Raw genomic sequence first — 18,131 nt, 5'->3', positions numbered from 1 at the left:
GGTTGTGGAACATCTACTAATAAAACTGTAGTCGTATATTTAACTATTGGAAATAAAATTGTGCTCTCCTTCTTTAATAAAAGTAATGAAAAATGGAATTGCACTGATTCATCTATATCTTCATTTTGAAATAATTTTAAACTTACATATTCATGAACTATGGATCAGTCCTTTTCATTTTCCATCCAAGTTGGTATAATGAAGTTTGTCATAAAATGAGTTGCCACTACGAAAACTCCATTGATCTGGCAACTATGGCCTCAGTGTACCATACTCAAAATAACAACTGCATGAACAAATGAAGAATATAAGACCTGTAAGTTAAGGAATTCCATAATCTACTATGCTTTCCCTAAGAGTAGTTTGATGCCTTAGAGTTTTTTTTTTTCAAATATTTAGTTTTTAAAAATCATCTTAAAGTTTATAAAATGTTTTTCACAACTTCATAATTTTACAGTATAATTAGCCCTCATTTAATGTAAGCTCTTGGAAACTGACTTTTAGTGAAACAATAAGGAAAGCATTTCCTCTGATATTGAAGCGGTATTTCTTTTTCTCATCTTTGTTATAATGAAACAGTTGAATGGAGTGACATTATTCAAGGATCTGCTGTAATTCAGAACATCCAGTCAATTTAAGTAGTTTGAATATAGATGACACAAATTCCTTTAGATAGATGATTTAATTTTCACTTATAGTTGGCTAAAATTAGCTTGTTTTCTTATTAATATTTTCTATTATGAAAGGCAATACAGATTTGAAATTCTGTATTGTATAATTATTTGTTAGATTTTTAAAGAAAGATTTTACTTATTTTTGTGTAGAAGAACTGGGGTGTAGGCCAGAGGTGGGGGGTGGGTGGGACAGGAAGGGTGTGTGACAGCATGCACCAGAGAGAGAGTGGGGAGCAGAACAGGCAGATACACCGAAATATACTGCTGAGGGTAACAGCGGGTGAGACAGGAGAGGTCTGCTGCACCACATTTGGGTTAGTTCCCTGGCAGGGGATCAGACTCAGGCCAGCCTGCCATCTCGGCGATGGCACTTAGACAATAGGCCACTAGAGAGGCGCTGTTTTGTTAGATTCTGATGCTTAAAATTGATGAAGATATAGCTAGCATTTAAAGCTAAAGGTCTGATTCAAACATTGCTATTTGAATATCCTGTGATTGGCTATGCTGTCTTTTAAAACTGCACTGGAATGAAATCTTTGAAAGGCCAAAGTGTAGGATAAAAAGATTTATGCAAGCTAGAGCTTATGTATGGTACGACAACTCTTAGTTTTTTCTTTTTTTGGATAAATTATGTCCTTCTCTTGCCCAACACCCTCATCCCCTTGCATGGATTCCTTGGGTCAGCAGGGTAAGGAATAAGGTTTGTAAAACACTTGGGCATATGAATGCGCAACTGAGAGTGACAGAAACTAACTTGGCTGGAAGCCTCAGTTGGTATGTCGGCTTTTTCATCATGAGTATGCTATACTTCCTTGGAATTGTGCTGATTTTCAGATTGATTTTGAAACATTTTAGAATGAATGTTTTGCTTTATATGTGACTTACAAATCTCTGGTTGAAGTTCTTGAATTCTGGCTTTTTCAGAAATGTGTCTTGGTTAAATTAAGAAAAAGATATATATATTTTTAAACTTCATTAATTGTGAATTAGATATGTGTATATGTTACTTTTATTTTGGAGTCTTTGAGAACGCATTCCCTTCTAAAGAGCAGATGACATTGGGTGACTGTGCAGTATGTCTTATATTTCTGTAGTTTCAAGTTTTTATAATATTTTGATTGAGATTTCTTAAAATGTACTAAGTCTAGCATATGTTTCTTAGTCAGTCTCTGGTCATAAGACTCTGATGTGGAGATTGGTTGATGTTACTCTGAGATTCTATATGATGTCTTTGAAAATACAATTGCAGGAATGGGTTGGATTGCAGAAATGAGCCATGTAGAGCTAGCTATTATGCTATAAGCAATCAGCAAGAAATAATAACTAATAAATAAGAAATAATAGAATAAAAGCTCCTTTTTATTATATTCTACATTTTGGATTTCATGGAAGCAGAAGCTGTTCATTGCTTTCATAGGCAGTAAATAGCAAATACATGGTTGCTCATTAGACTAGAGTCTTATATTTTCCTCATTCTTATTCCTGCAGCATGTTTGAAAAATAGAAATCTCACTCATTACTTCTCTTCACATTTTACCTACGTGATGTTTTGAGTGTAATGGGCCTGACGTGTCTGTGTGAGGTTCAGGCCATCTTGGGTCTAATTATGGGCTAATTATGAAGAAGAGTTTTTAGCTATCTGTGGGTTTGAGCCCCCGTTTTTTCAGTGATTAAATTTGTGACCTTAAGCAAGTCCTTTTACCTTATTTGTCTTTGGTTTTCCTATGTAAAATTGGAGGTGGTCTAAAGGTTCACTTGCAGTTTTCATAATTTCTTACTACAAAATCCTCAGTGATGGTATATCAGTAAAAACCTGGAGAAAAGTTGTTACATTATTTCAAATGCTTCTAATTTTAAAGGAATAATAGGGAAACTGCATTTTTTGGAATGACAGTCTGAAAGTTTTCACTAATCTTTTTCTCATAGTGGTTATGATTGTCAATGAGTAATTATACCATTTTATCAAAACCTATTAAACTATATTGTTTTGTCTTATGTATTTACTTAAAATACATGATGGAATTAGCTGTTACATTAATAAAATTGTTCCTGAAGTCTAGTGGAAGGTTCACAGCTGATAATACAAACTAAAGACTTTTACCTGGCTGGGACTTCTTTCTTGCTTCCTAATTCTGCCATTTGATAAATATGTAAGGCCAGTAACTTAGAAGATTCTAAAAATGGTTAAGTAATTTGCCCAAAGTCACAGCTAGTAAGGAAGGAGAAACCAGGATTCACACTTAAGCTGTCATTCAGGTACCTGGGTCTTAACTATTACTCCATGTTGCTCTTTTATTTTAAGGAAATTAACCTGTGGTCATGAGTGTTGCAGAACATTTTCCCATTTGTCATTTTCTATCCTAGTTTTGTGGTATTGTTTGGCTTTCAAAATAGTTACATTTAAAAATCTGGTAATATTTTGAGACTTATTTTTCAGATGGATCCTTTTGATTCTAAAATTAAAAAGATAAACTTATTTTTTACCCTTAGTTTTAATTTTTAGTGGAAGCTTAAGATAAAAAGATACCTGTTTTAAATCACCTTCATAGCATTGTGGAAATTTTGTTTGAAGGAGACAAGACTAAACCTGAACAACAGTTAGGAACCTGGCTCTAATTCATTAGGAAATAATTATGTGAGAACAGGCTGTGGAGATGAACAGGAAAAGATTGATTTAAAGATATATTTAGAAGGTAAAATATGCAGGTGGTTGTGCTTGATTAATTCTGAATCAAAGGAGGGACTCTGGGTTCCAGCCCCTTTCTGGTTGTGATGATTTGAAGAAGGGAGTAAGTTTGTTGTCATGACATTTTTTTTGGTGAATGTATGAATTGTTGGAGATAAGGTAAAACAGGAAGGAATAGGTTTGGAGGATAAAATGACATTCAAATTTGGGTATGTTGAATTCAGGATATTTACTGAACATCTTGTCTTCAGCACACTCACTTCAACACACTCAGGTATTTGATAAGTGAATCTCAGTGTAAAGAAAGGTAAAGGGGCTGCTCAGTTTAGGGAAGTGAGGTGGATGGCAGGTAGAGACTGGGGGCATGAGCTACTTTCCTTTTTTCTTCAGATTTATTCCCTGGGGACAACATAATAATGCAGAAGGAGCTTTAAAGACTAAAATGATTGTATGTGTATGTTGTGTTCCATGTGGATGGTTCTAGCGCTGTTCATTGTCATCAGAAAAATTAATAATTGAGAAAGCTCTATTGAAAGCCAAAATAGCTTTCTCAGTGCATTTTTCTTGTGGGTTTTAATTTTTGTATTTGCTTATGGTAACACCTAATGAGAGAAATATAAAATTAAGAAACAGAATAAATCACAGTATCAACCATTAGGGTCAGTTTTTCTGACAGCCTTAGTGGCTGGTCAGTAGGTTTATTAAAAAAAAATTAACAAGCACATTTTGATGGACAGTGATGGTCAACATAGATTTTGGCTCCTTTTCCTTAACTCCTGCCAACCCATTGATAAGTTTCTTATATCAATTTATATATATATAAAATTATTTATAAGGTGCCTTATATCAATTTATATATAAACAATAAAAGTTTCTAGATTTCACTGTAGAGAACAACTTTGGGATAGAACTGCAGTGATGACTAAATGTACAACCACAACTTCCTTTAGAATCTTGAAACCCAAAGAAACTTTTCATAGATTCCTGATGATTCATGTCATAAAATTAAACACTTTTTTTAATAAAAAAAACCTTGATTTTAGGAACTGCAACCATGAACGAAGAAAATATAGATGGAACAAATGGATGCAGTAAAGTTCGCACTGGTACTCAGAATGAAGCTGCTTTACTTGCGTTGATGGAAAAGACTGGTTACAACATGGTTCAAGAAAATGGACAAAGGAAATTTGGTGGTCCTCCTCCAGGTCTGTATTTGTTTTATGTTCTATTAAATTGGATCATTTAATGTGGTCATTTACATGAGGTTTATATCTCCATAAGTATCCAAACAATAATTCCTTGTAATTGCTTTAGACCTTGCAATCATTTTTATCTTGAGGGAAAAGATGTAGATTATATATGTTATGCATGTCTTCTTACATTTTTTAACCTTTTTTTTTAAAAAAATTATGTTAACATTGGTTTACAACACTGTGTGATTCAGAGGTACGCATCTCTGCAGATGTATATTACCACACCACACCCACCATTGCGCCCCCTCTCCTCTTCCCCTTTGCTCTCCACCTGCCCCTTCCTCCTCTGGTATTCTCAGTTTTACAGTCAGATTTCTGGGCAGTTCAGAAAGAAGTTGAGTTGAGTTTAGAAAGAAATTGGGGTTGGGTCAGTGGGAAAAATGGCCCTAGCTATAAAGTGGAGGTTGTTTTAAAAGGAATTTGAAAAGAGCTGTGAGTGGTAACTAGTGTTTATATTAGAAAACCAGGTTAATAAAATTAGGTTAATATTAATAAGGGCCTCCTTGGTGGCACAGGCGGTTGAGCGCAGCACGGTGAAGCTGTCCACAGCCTCTGCAGTGCCGGTTAGATCCCCACTGAACTTGGAGCAACCCACATGGCGAGCAAACCTCTCCTGTCTCACCCGCTGCTCCCCTTAGCAGTGTATTTTGTCAGTCTGCCAGTTCTGTTCCCCACTCTGTCTCTGGTGAATCCCTCTCACCGTCCCGTGCGTCTGGACTGTACCCCGGCTCTTGTATAAATAAAATAAATCTTTTTAAAAAATTATAATGTTTAATCTTTAATGTTTAACCAGGGTAATACTTTGCTTAAACCTTTCAGTTAACTTTCACACTTAAAATCTTGGCCACTAGTTATGACAATGGTTGATGCCTACTGCTTTACTTCTCCCTCAGCTACACAGTAGCCATATAGGTCTCTGTGTTGTGTGCCAACATATAAAGCCTTTGCTTTTTCTTCTTCCTCTTGTATCCTCAAGGTTCATTCCCTCATTTCATTTAGGTCTCTGCTTAAATCTCATGTGTTTCAAGAAGGTTTATGTAACTACCAAAGATATCAGCCCTTCACTGCCTTTATTTTTCTTCATAGCAGTTATCTCATTGTCTGCTTTATTAACTAATAACTTCATGAGGGAAGGAGCTTTTATTTTGTTCACTCTTGCATCACCAACACATAGAAGAGTGCATGGCACACATAGAAGGCTTATACTAAATTTGTGGAATGGATGAATGATTGAGTAATGAATATAACTAACTTAGTAGACTTTACCTGACTATTTATTTTTGTCTTTCAGGTTGGGAAGGTCCACCTCCACCAAGAGGCTGTGAAGTTTTTGTAGGAAAAATACCTCGTGATATGTATGAAGATGAGTTAGTTCCTGTATTTGAAAGAGCTGGCAAGATATATGAATTTCGACTTATGATGGAATTTAGCGGTGAAAATCGAGGTTATGCTTTTGTGATGTACACTACAAAAGAAGAAGCACAGTTAGCCATCAGAATTCTTAATAATTATGAGATTCGACCAGGGAAGTTTATTGGTGTGTGTGTAAGCTTGGATAATTGCAGATTATTTATTGGAGCTATTCCTAAGGAAAAGAAGAAAGAGGAAATTTTGGATGAAATGAAGAAAGTTACAGAAGGAGTTGTAGATGTCATTGTTTATCCAAGTGCAACCGATAAGACCAAAAATCGTGGGTTTGCATTTGTTGAATATGAATCTCACAGAGCTGCTGCTATGGCTAGGAGAAAACTAATTCCAGGTAAATTTGTCCTTTTAAAGATTATTTTCCCATATTAACTATATTATAAATAGGGAAAAATGACAGGACCTGGCAGATTAGTATTATGATATTATGTGAAGCCCTTAAAGAGGAAGAAAGATTGAATAAAATCTAAAAGATAAGAAATAGTTCTTAGAAAGTGAGTCATTCTCTATACTGATAAGTTCAGAGGATAATTAAAATTTTAATTCTATTTAAAGTCCATTTTGAAGTACATTTGTTCTTTTGACTTTTAAAATTGATTCTGCTGTAAGTTTTGGCTACATTTGCCTTAGTTAAAACTTTCACATGATAGGAAACTAATGATTATATATACTGATAAGTATTTGAGGCTTCTGCTTCTTTGGAGAAAGTTTTACTTAAGATTTTTTACTTTTTAAAAAAATTGTCTTGAAATTATTCTTTTTTTTACAGGAACATTTCAGCTGTGGGGTCATACCATTCAAGTAGATTGGGCTGATCCAGAGAAAGAGGTTGATGAGGAAACCATGCAGAGAGTTAAAGTTCTCTATGTCAGAAATTTAATGATCTCCACTACAGAGGAAACAATTAAAGCAGAATTCAATAAATTCAAACCTGGTGCAGTTGAACGAGTGAAGAAACTTAGAGATTATGCTTTTGTTCACTTTTTCAATCGAGAAGATGCAGTAGCTGCTATGTCTGTTATGAATGGAAAATGCATTGATGGAGCAAGTATTGAGGTAACACTGGCAAAACCAGTAAACAAAGAAAACACTTGGCGACAACATCTTAATGGTCAGATTAGCCCCAATTCTGAAAACCTGATTGTGTTTGCTAACAAAGAAGAGAGCCATCCAAAAACTCTAGGCAAGGCACCAACTCTTCCAGCTCGTCTCAATGGTCAGCATAGCCCAAGTCCCCCTGAAATCGAAAGATGCACATACCCATTTTTTCCTGGAACAAAGCTTACTCCAATTAGTATGTATTCTTTAAAATCCAGTCATTTCAATTCTGCAGTAATGCATTTGGATTATTACTGCAACAAAAATAATTGGGCACCACCTGAATATTATTTATATTCAACAACAAGTCAAGATGGGAAAGTACTCTTGGTCTATAAAATCGTTATTCCTGCTATTGCGAATGGATCCCAGAGTTACTTCATGCCAGACAAGCTATGCACGACATTAGAAGATGCAAAGGAACTGGCAGCCCACTTTACATTACTTCATTTGGGTAAGTTTAAAACTATTTTCAATAGTATTGTAGAATATGAAATTAGGAAATACTATAGATTATTAATAAACTCACTTATTTTGAATTCAACATTAGTGGTGAGTATTTAACGTAAGTTTGAACTCCATTTGATGACTTTAAGGTAAATTTTGCTGAGACATTTCCCCTATGTAATCTTTCTGCATTTAGCTTTGTAAATATCACTTAGGGAAAAATTGGGTTTGATTTACTTTAGAGTTCATGATCCTGTTAATTAGTTTCTGTGTTGGGTAATATTCATTTGAAATAAAAATTCTTTGTAAGTTAAGGATTTGTTATTTAAGCCAATTTATAAGAGAACCCTTGCATCTTTGGTGAAGTCTCCACAGTAATCTTGGGGGGTGGGGCAGAGACAGGGAATTGGTAAAATCAGAGGCAGTTTTAGATGGGCCATATGTGGACAGAGCAATTTGTCATTAATACTCATGAAAGATAAAAAACATCCTTAACATCATTTAAGTTAGGTTTTGCTTTCTGTTACCAGGGGTAACTTGTTTAAAAATGTTGTAAAATGGAAGAGAGAGAAAAGATGAAGGTATTCTCTTTTGAAAAGTTTGAAAAATAATTGATGCTTTTTCTCTTATGAGTCATTATTTGCAGACTGATGGACAAAATGCAAAAATAAAATTTCAGTTAAAAAAATTTGCCAATAAAGAGAGAAGTACTTTTTTTTAGCTTTTTTTAGTTTAAGAAATAATTTTAAGAGATACTTAAGTACCATATAATGGTTATATTATATTATGGTGAAATCTTCATTGCAACTAGAAGAAACATAATTTTTAGAAAATTGTTCGTTCCAGTTTTAATTACAGCTCTAATTTTGATGATACTATTTCAAACTGATGTTTAAAAAACATATATAATTTACTTTATAATCCATCAATACTTATTTAAGAAGTAGGGTCAACATAAACATTTTATGCATTTATTTGTTTTCATATGATCAAGTGGTAAGATGAACATTCCACTAACTCAACTATGTGTCTTTGGCCCTCTGAGAGGGTTCAGTGCTCATGAGAATGTTTTTCTAGAAACTGTATTTTTCTAAAAGACCATTGTCTGGTATTATTCATAATTCTTACCTTAAGACATACATGAAGACATACATTAGCAAACCATAATTGTTATGGACTTAGTACTGTGGGAGATGTAATTGCGTAGTATAATGAGTAACCGTGTGTAAGTGTAAGAACCTGTAGTCTTTACCAGCAACACACTGACCTTGGAATGGCAAATAAGCCATTTGCTCATTGTGGACCTCAAGGCCTCCACCTCTAAGATATCAGGATTTTATTTTTTGAATTTTAAGGACTCCTGATCACAAAAAGTTTTGATTTTGTTTGAAATATGGTCAGAAATCTTACTAGGAAGGACCAGAAATAAAACTTGAGATTTATTTATAAATACCAGGATAGGTCTTTTAGTTCAAATAGTTTAAAACCAAGAACTTGCTTTGCAACAATTAGCTTTGTCAATTTAATATCCCTTTCTTTATACAATTTAAAGCATCTGTCTGGCTAGCTCACAGCAGAATAACTGGATAGAAAAATAAAAGATCAACTGCTTTATTTACATGGAGAAGTAATATCTTTTTATTAATTTCCTCACTGAATTTATCAATTAACTGTCAAAACCAAGATTTTAAGAAACAATTACTTTTGGAAATTAGTTTTCTTTATTGTATCAGAGAATCTAGGGGAAAAATGATGTGTTTAAACAGACCATATGGAAATATATGCCCCCTGCTTTTAGTTATTAACTGGCTAATATCATTATAATTTCATTTAATTTATAACTTTATTTAATCAAAAGTGACCATTTATTCTTTAATTTCTCAGACTCTTTGGCTAATACATTCCTAACATGTATGATTTGTTTATTTCATGGTTTATACTACGAACAAGGAGTTGCTGCATTAGTGAACAAGGATTGGGGAGGGAGATTGGCAGGCTTTTTCATCAATCCTGTAAAGCCTCAGAAAGTAGATTGATGATGTCAGGTGTACTTTCCTTTGAATTGTTAAATAAGGAAATTATTTCATTGCCTTGCTCTCATCTGAACCTCCTGGTAATAATGGTTTTTACCGTTATTTCAGTCTGATATTCTGTACTGACAGTTTCTTTCCGACACAGGTTTATATATTTAACTCCCCAATACTTATATTTAGATGAGGTATGAATGAGTCGAAACAAAATAATCCAAATGGGTAATTCCTATAAATGACTTATTTATTTATGTTTATTTATGCTCTTTAAATATGTGGTTCCTCAATTCATGGAATTTAGACAGATTCTAAAGCTCTAGTATAATAGCCAACTTAGGAAAAGATGGAAGCTCAGTTTCTTATTGAGGATAGATGGTATTGTTTCATATTGATGGAGCAGAGCACACTGACTTAGAGTAGAGTATTAATCTTCCCTCTGTCTTTATCTTTTTTTGCTGATAATGAATGTGTAATTCTTAGTTACTCCTGCTTCTTTCCATGAGAGACTTGAGATGGTTTATTGAAAATTGTAAAATACAGAATGATTCAAATTTTTAGTTGAAGGAGTTGAGGCAGTATGAAACTATGAGTAGGAAATTGCCAAGCAAAACTAAACAACATATTGTGTAGGGATGTTTGCCTAAATGACAAAATTGTAGAGAAAAGCAGCAAAGTGATTAACACATAACATGTGAACCACAATTATTTTAAGGATTAGAAGGAGAAAGTAGACAAGGTGCAAGAGAAACTTCTGTGATGTTGATAATTTTCCATTTCTCAGCCTGGGTGACAAGTAATATGTCTCTATTTTTAAGTTACATAATCTATACATACTTGTATTTTATATAATCTAAATTTGTAACTTATATAATCTAAACATTCTTCTGTTTGTATTATTTTATAATTAAATAAGCTGGCAAAGAAAGTCAGCCAGTTTTAAGAACTTCTTTTGTCAAAACCAGAATAAGTCATTTTGTTCTAGAGATTCTCAAATTAATATATAATTCAAAACAAAATAGGAAAGTTATTATTATCCACACCAAATAATTTTGTTATGCTCAGAGTGTATCTGGAATGTTTTGTTTGCTACGCCAGAGTTTGTTTAAACCTTGACTACTTGGAAACTGTAATATGAAGTGGGAGAGAGAACAGCTGAAGTATTTGGGGCTGTTTAATCTGTAAATGCCAAAAATAGGGGGGATATGATCACTGTCTTCAAATGTTCAAAAAGCTGGCACATTCAAGAAAGACTTTAAATGAAGTTCCAGCGGTTGGAATTAAGTCTAATAGATGAAGATCTCAGGGAAATAGAATATGATTTAATACCCAAAAACAATGTAAGCTTTTAAACTACTAAAAGTTTTGTATCTGTCAGTTTAAAAAAAAAATTACATTTATTGTGAATCTCCTTAAGTTTAGTAAGTAAATGTGTATAAGAAGGAATGATTCTTTACCAGATCATTGTAGCTCAGAATTATCTTTCCTAACACCACTCAAAGTTTGAAGCCCTCTGAAAAATGTGCCCGTTGCAAACTTTGATTTAACAAAACTTACTTTTGACATTCTTATTCACATATGAATCTCTAATTATTATTCATTCCTTTAAGCTTTCCATTCCCATTTTCAGTTTATTAACTGGCAGCTAACTGGTCATTAATCCTTGTTAACATACATATGTTCTTTCAACAGAGACTTACTGAACTCTGTACTTTGTAAATTCCTGAGGATCACAGCAGTGAATATGACACAATTGCTACTTTCATTGAGTTTACATTCTATTGAAGGAGATGGTTATCCATTTACAGTCCTGATAACACTCTAAAGAAGCACAGGGTGCTGTGAGGATTGTAAGCTGAGATGAGAGGGTCAGGAAACAGTATATTGCGATTGAGAAGAAAATTCAGCAAAAAAAGGAATTTAGAACTTTAAATTTAGCATATGGCATATAAGCAACATCGAATAAAAACGGCTGACGTTTGGAGCCACATTTTCTGGATTGGTTCACACCCCAGCTTCATTGCTAACTTGGAAAAGCTACTCTAACTTTCTCTGTCCTTCATTTTCTTCATCTGTAAAATGGGAATGCTAACAGTATTTATCTCATAGGATAGTTATATGAATTAAGTAAGTTAAAATTGTGAAGGATGCAGAACAGTGTCTTTTATATATTAAAATGTTCTTTTTAAGTATTAAAGAATAATAACTACACAGAAAACAATCCAAAGACAAATCCAGACTGCTCATATATATCAGTAGTAATAATATTCTTTGAGTACTTGCTATATGTTAGATACTATGCTGAATGCCTTTATACAATGCATTATTTTGACCATTCTTTGAAGTAGATTTAATGTCTGTATTTTTTTAACAAATGAATAAACTGATATTTTACTAGATCAAATAATTTTCCCAGGATTCCCTCCTTAGCTAAGAGGCTGTGCTCTTAACTGCTAAACTTTCTAACTTCATGATCCCACCCACCCCCAAAAAATATGACCATTGTCTAATGTTCAGCTTTTGGTCAATGCTTTACCTCCTTTTCAAAAGACAATTTTGGCTTTGTCAGCTCTACCTACCCATATACCTGACCACTTCAGTGTAGTATGGACCTAAGACATCTGACCAAATCCTTAATAAATCATTCTAAGGCACAGAAATCTTATGAACATATTTTGTTTGCAAGGTGGCTTTGGGAGTTTTAAATGTATTCTTTGACAAGCATTGCCCACAGATGACTTGTGTGTCAAGGTGGTTGATGATACATGTTTTTCCCTCATAAGATGTTAGAATTCACTCTCATCAGTGTAAATATTACATTGAAATGATATCATTAATGTGCTATTTCTATTAATAGAAACTTCAGGTGCTTTCAGATTGAGCTGTTTGGATAACGATTCAATGAGATTCCTGTGCATTTTTTTTGGTGTGTGTTTACAGGAGTAAAAGTGGTTGGTCATCATGTTTTTAAAACTTCAGTAGATGATGTCAACAGTTTTCCATAGTGATTATACTGATGGGTTTCAGCTATACCTTATTTGTGCTGACACTTGGGTATTACCCGTCTTTCAAAATTCTGAATAGTATGTTTTGCTTAACCATTGAAATGATAGCTTTTATATCACTGTTCACTAATGACATTGAACAGCTCTTAGTGGGATTATAAGTATTAAGATACTCTCTTGATGAAGTATCTTTCTTGTTTTACGCCTTTGTCCCTTTATTGAATAGTCATACATTGCTTAACAATAGGGATATGTTCTGAGAAATGTGTTGCAGGCAATCCTGTAATTGTGTGGACATGAGGTGTAATGACACAAACCTTGATGGTATAGCCTACTACACACTGAGCCTGCATGGTGTGTTCTATTGGGACCTCTGTGCAGTTCAAATGGAGTGAATTGTCATATAACACATGGCTTTATAGAATTTTGTTTTTTCTTTATTATTTAAGGTACAAACTTTTTGTTGATTGTATTTTACAAAAATCTTTCCTTCAGTATAACTTACCTTTCTAGTCTCTTCATTATATGCTTTGAAAGATGAGAAGTTCTTGATTTTAATATGGCTCAGTTAAAAGTTTTCAATCTTTTAAAGTTAGTGCTGTTTCCTGCTCTAAGAAATCTTTGCTTACCTTGAAGTCATAAAATATTTTCCTATGACTGCATTAGCACTATAGAATAGTGTTAATAGCTGGCAGAGACTATCTTACCACTTTTTTTTTTCTTCTTCTTAACAATCTCAACTTCTCAGCCCTGTATTTCCATATGAATTTTGGAATCAAACTGTAAATATATACCAAAAAAGTTCCTACTGGAAATTGTATTGGAATTGAATTGAATCTATGCATCATTTTGGGAAGAAATGACATTTTTATATCAGACCTTTTAATCCATCAACAGTATAGATCGCTCCATTTATTTAGACTTTCATTAATTTCTCTCAGACATTCAGTTAACTGTATAAATATATCTTACACATCTTTCAGATTTAGGTTTATTACAAATTTACTCATAGGTGTTTAAATTTTTCAATAACATAAAAGATGTCTTAATTTTGATTTCTAATTGTTAATGTTACATAGACAATTTTATGTGTGTTTGTTGAATGGAACTTACTTGATTCTTTTGGTTTGACTTTAGGTTATTTAAATTTTTCTATATGTACAATCATACAAACTGCAAATATTGAGCTTTCTTCTTCCTTTTCACCCTTATACTTTTGTTTTTTCTCTTGCCTCTTTGCTCTGGCTAGCACTGCTTGTGCAACATTGAATGCAAATGATGATTGAAGGCATTCTTGTAAAATTTCAATATTTCTTCATTTAGGTATGATGTTTGTTGGAACTTTTATTACAGAAGCCCTTTTATCACATTAAGGATATTCCCTTCTATTCCTAGGTTGCTTAGAGTTTGTTTTTTTAAAAAAAAGATTAATTTATTTTATGCATACAAGAACTGGGGTGTATGCCCAAAGGTGCAGGGGGTGAGAGGATTCGCCAGAGACAGAGTGGGGAGCACATCAGGCAGATCCACTGAAATACACTGCTGAGGGGAGCAGTGGGCAAGGCAGGAGGGGTCTGCTGTGCCATGTGGGTCAGTTCCCTGACTGGGAATTGAACTTGTGCTGCAGTGGCTGCAGATAGCTTTATAATTTTTTTAAAAGATTTATTTATCTATGTAAGCACTGGGTACAGTCAGAAGTGTGGGAGGGTGAGAGAATTCACCAGAGTCAGAGTGGAGAGCAGAGCAGGCAGACTGACTAATAAGTACACTGCTGAGGGGAGCAGTGGGCAGCGGGAGAGGTCTGTGCGCCATGTGGGACCCTCACCTGGTGGTGGCCAGGGATCAAACTGGTGCTGCAGAGGCTGCGGGCAGCTTCGCAACCCAGGGCTCAACCACTGCGCCACCACGGAGGCCTGATAGCTTTATAATGCTGAGACTTAATCCCTTGTTCCACCAGAGAGGCCCCCTGCTTAGAGTTTTTACTGTGAATGGGTGATGAATTTTATCAAGTGCTTTTACGCATTTATCTAGACAATTATATCTTTTTTGTTTTGTTTTGTTTAATGTAGAGTATTGCATTGATTGATGTTTGGGTGTTACATGAATGTTATATTTTTGAAATAAACCCAACTTGGTGAAAGTACATTATCCTTTCTGTGTCTTATTAAATTAGGTCTTTAATACTTTATCTAAAATTTTTACATCTGTGATTTTTAGTGAGATGGGTCATACTTTCCTATCAATATCAGTTGGGGATATTTTTACTTTTGCTGTTCCATAGAAGACTTTGTGTAAAATTGGCATTATATTTTCCTGAATATGTGGAATATCATTTAAGAAATCATCTTAGAGTTTTCAGCCTTTTTAAAATTAGAGTATTATGGCTCATTTCCCTCTTAAGTACAGTTCTAACTATATCACATTTTAATGTGTTTTATGTATTAATTTCCAAATATTTTGTGTTTTGACTTTTTGAACATGTGTTCACACATTCATCTTGAATACAAGAAACATTTCTAGGCATACAGAAATTTTTGTAGTTATATTTTGTTTTTGATATTAGTGTGATCAGAAAGTGTATATCATTTCAGTCCTTTCATTTTTTGATTTTTTAAATTACCAATCAAAGTAAATAATTTAGTGCCTGCTTAAAAAGACTGTGTGTGAATTAGATAATTGCAGTATATTTATTGACTAGGGTTGCTGTATCCAAGCTGGGCTACTCAAGAACAGAAAGAAGTTTGTTGTCCTATCGTTTTGGAGGTTAGAAGTGAGAAATCAGGTTGTCGGCTTATGTTTCCTCTGAAGCCCCTATGAGAGAAGCCTTTCTTGTTTCTTTCAGTATCTAGTGTTTGCCAGCAGTTCTTGGGTTGGGTGGTTTGTACAGCATTACTCCACGCTTTGCCTCTGTGTAACGTAATCATGTTCTCCCTGCTTGTTTCTTCACTCTACCACATCTAGCCATTTGATAGAGGGCAGTGAGTACTTTGCATATCATAGCCCCTCACCAGGCTGACTCTTTTTTATTTATTTATTTATATATTTTTTACATCATTGTTCATTTTTGTGCAGTGTATGCTTTCTTCTCTCAGGTATAGTCCACGTAAAATTCCCACCACCATCGATTCACCTGGGAGCCATCACCACAGTCTCTTGTGCTCTTCCCGCCCTTGTTTTGATCCCGTTCCATCCCCCTCCCCTGCTGAATATCTCTGATTTATAGTTGCCTTATCTGTTTTTATTATTATTTATTTTTCCTGATCCCTTATTTGGGTCCTCTATAATTCCTCCAATAAGTGAAACCATCTGATAATTTTCTTTTTCCTTCTGGCTTATTTCACTGAGCATAACCCCTTCTAGTTCCACCCATGTTTCTGCGAATGGCATGAATTTACCTTTTTTGATTGCTGAGTAGTATTCCATTGTGCTGACTCATTTTTTATTTACATTTTTCCTCCAAAGTTTTCTCTCTTGTCTCTTATTTTCTTGAGTATAAGAGGCATAACTATTCTTTTTTTTTTTTAAAGATTTATTTATTTATTTATACAAGCACTGGGTACAGTCAGAAGCGCGGGAGGGTGAGAGAATTCACCAGAGCAGGGAGCAGAGCAGGCAGAAGGACCGAAGCACACTGCTGAGGGGAGCAGCAGGCGGCAGGAGAGGTCCGCGCGCCATGTGGGACCCTCCTCTGGTGGCCGGGGAGCAGCCGGGAATCGAACTGGCGCTGCAGAGGCTGCGGGCTGCTTCGCAACCCAGCGCTCAACCGCTGCTCCACCGGGGAGGCCCAAGAGGCATAACTATTCTAATGTCCATTTTTGAAAACTATTATCAAATTCTTTTTTTTTTTTTTTTTTCCTACATAACATATTTATTTATTTATTTATTTTTTAAAAATATTAAATTTTATTTTTATATTCCCCCATACAATTGCAAACGCCCCATTCTGACCCCAATCCTTCCCCTCCCGCCCCCCCCCCCCAATATTATCAAATTCTTTATGTATCTATTACTAATGACTTGATTTTTCAGTCACATTGTTTTATATCTTTATATGATTCATTGTTTTTGTTTGAATGCTAGATAGTGTATATGAAAAATATGTAAAGAAATTTGAAAAGCTACATGCTGTTATCTAGAGGGGATTTAGTTTTGCTGCAGAAAGTGGCCAGGGGGCTGGCAAACCTCGACTGCATTAATCCAGACAGGAATTAAAAAGATTTAAAGTTGAATTTAATCTCTGTTAAAGTTGGTCTAATTCTTACTCACTTTTACTCATTTCCAGACATGCCTCATCTGCTCTTCAGCTCCAACTTTTGTCAGACATGCCTCATCTACTCCTTAGCTCCAAATTTTGCTCTCCTATCCTTAGAAGTTTTATCTTTTATCATCTTCCCTTGGCTCATATCCTTCTTCAGAATTAGCCAATGTTTTTAGGGGAAATACACATACCTCTTTGAGTTTCCTTTGATTTGAGATCACTCTTCACTGTTCGTCATTCTCATGCTTTCAGATAAATACTTTTGCTTTAAATAGTCATCTGTCTCTTCTAATTCCAAGAGAATTGATTAAAGTTACCTATTTTATCATGTAAGTACAAATCAGAAAATGTAACTTTTTTCCTGAGTTATAATCTTTAAAATGGTTATATAAAAGCTACGGCTTTATGTGGACCATCAGACATTTCATTTGTTCAGACTTTATGCAAGTTTCTTAGCATGGAGTCAGATATACCTATCTACCAGAAAAGTTTAAGTCATATATAGAGATAGCATCAAAATGACTGGATGTCCAGAGTTGTACTATATATAGTTAAATTAGACTTCATAAAGTTTAGGTGTTAGCAACCAAAATGATTTTCAAGAGTAGTAGTATTTTATCCATCTAGCTCTTGTTAAGACAGAATCACTTAGATTCTTTGGCTATTTACTTTTAGAAATTTTTTAAAAATCTTCATCAGTGCAGTACTTCTTGGAGAAACAAACAAATAAGAACTGTTTTGTACAGAAAAATCAATGTGTTTTTTTCTGATAATGTATTAACTTGTATTTTTTTATTTAAGTATCAAAATGCTGCTCTCTTGGTTGAGCTTCACAGAACTTCAGAAATAACTATTTGTCACTTGCTTTTTTCCCCTCTAAATTTATTTTCCTGTTTACTGATCAGAAGGATTCCATGCACTTCCAAGATAGGGTTAACATCAATCTAAAGTCTCAATTCTTTTCTGTCTTCACTGCTTACAGACAGGGAACACAATCTCTTCAGCCTGGACCTATGTAGAAGAATTTGGAGAAAATGAGCAGGTAAGAAAATTATCTTAGGAATATTAAGTGATACAGTTAGTATCAGAAAGCCAGTTATAAATTTTCCAGTGATACTTTGTGAAATATTTTGGTTATCACAGCTTTGTTAATCGTAGACTCACTAAGCAAAGTTGTAAAAAATTAAACTGGTTTCCATATTTCATGTAAACAGTATTTTAAGGTATGGAGTGACTATGTTATATGTAGGTTTTTCAG

At 34.3% G+C, this 18,131-nt stretch overlaps 1 protein-coding gene across 5 annotated transcripts in view; it reads left to right on the top strand.

Moving 5' to 3' along the window:
* RBM46 (RNA binding motif protein 46) overlaps window positions 1–18,131 on the top strand; it is a 36,120-nt gene that overhangs the window by 2,400 nt on the left and 15,589 nt on the right. For 3 of the 5 annotated variants that reach the window (XM_037496895.1, XM_037496896.2, XM_037496900.1), the window contains exons 2-4: window positions 4,404–4,565; window positions 5,905–6,372; window positions 6,808–7,590. In XM_037496895.1, coding sequence (XP_037352792.1) covers window positions 4,415–4,565; window positions 5,905–6,372; window positions 6,808–7,590 — 1,402 coding nt within the window. In that variant the 5' untranslated portion in view covers window positions 4,404–4,414. Of the gene's footprint in view, window positions 1–4,403; window positions 4,566–5,904; window positions 6,373–6,807; window positions 7,591–17,855; window positions 17,916–18,131 lie in introns of all 5 variants that reach the window. The other 2 variants (XM_037496899.1, XM_037496897.1) reach the window with 1 other exon arrangement.

Source organism: Talpa occidentalis, unplaced genomic scaffold (genome assembly GCF_014898055.3).
Source record: "Talpa occidentalis isolate TD23 unplaced genomic scaffold, MPIMG_talOcc4v2.1 talOcc4.8, whole genome shotgun sequence".
In the NCBI taxonomy this organism is placed as follows: domain Eukaryota; kingdom Metazoa; phylum Chordata; class Mammalia; order Eulipotyphla; family Talpidae; genus Talpa; species Talpa occidentalis.
Note: the sequence above shows the minus strand (reverse complement) of the source record. Positions and strands in the feature narration are given on the sequence as shown.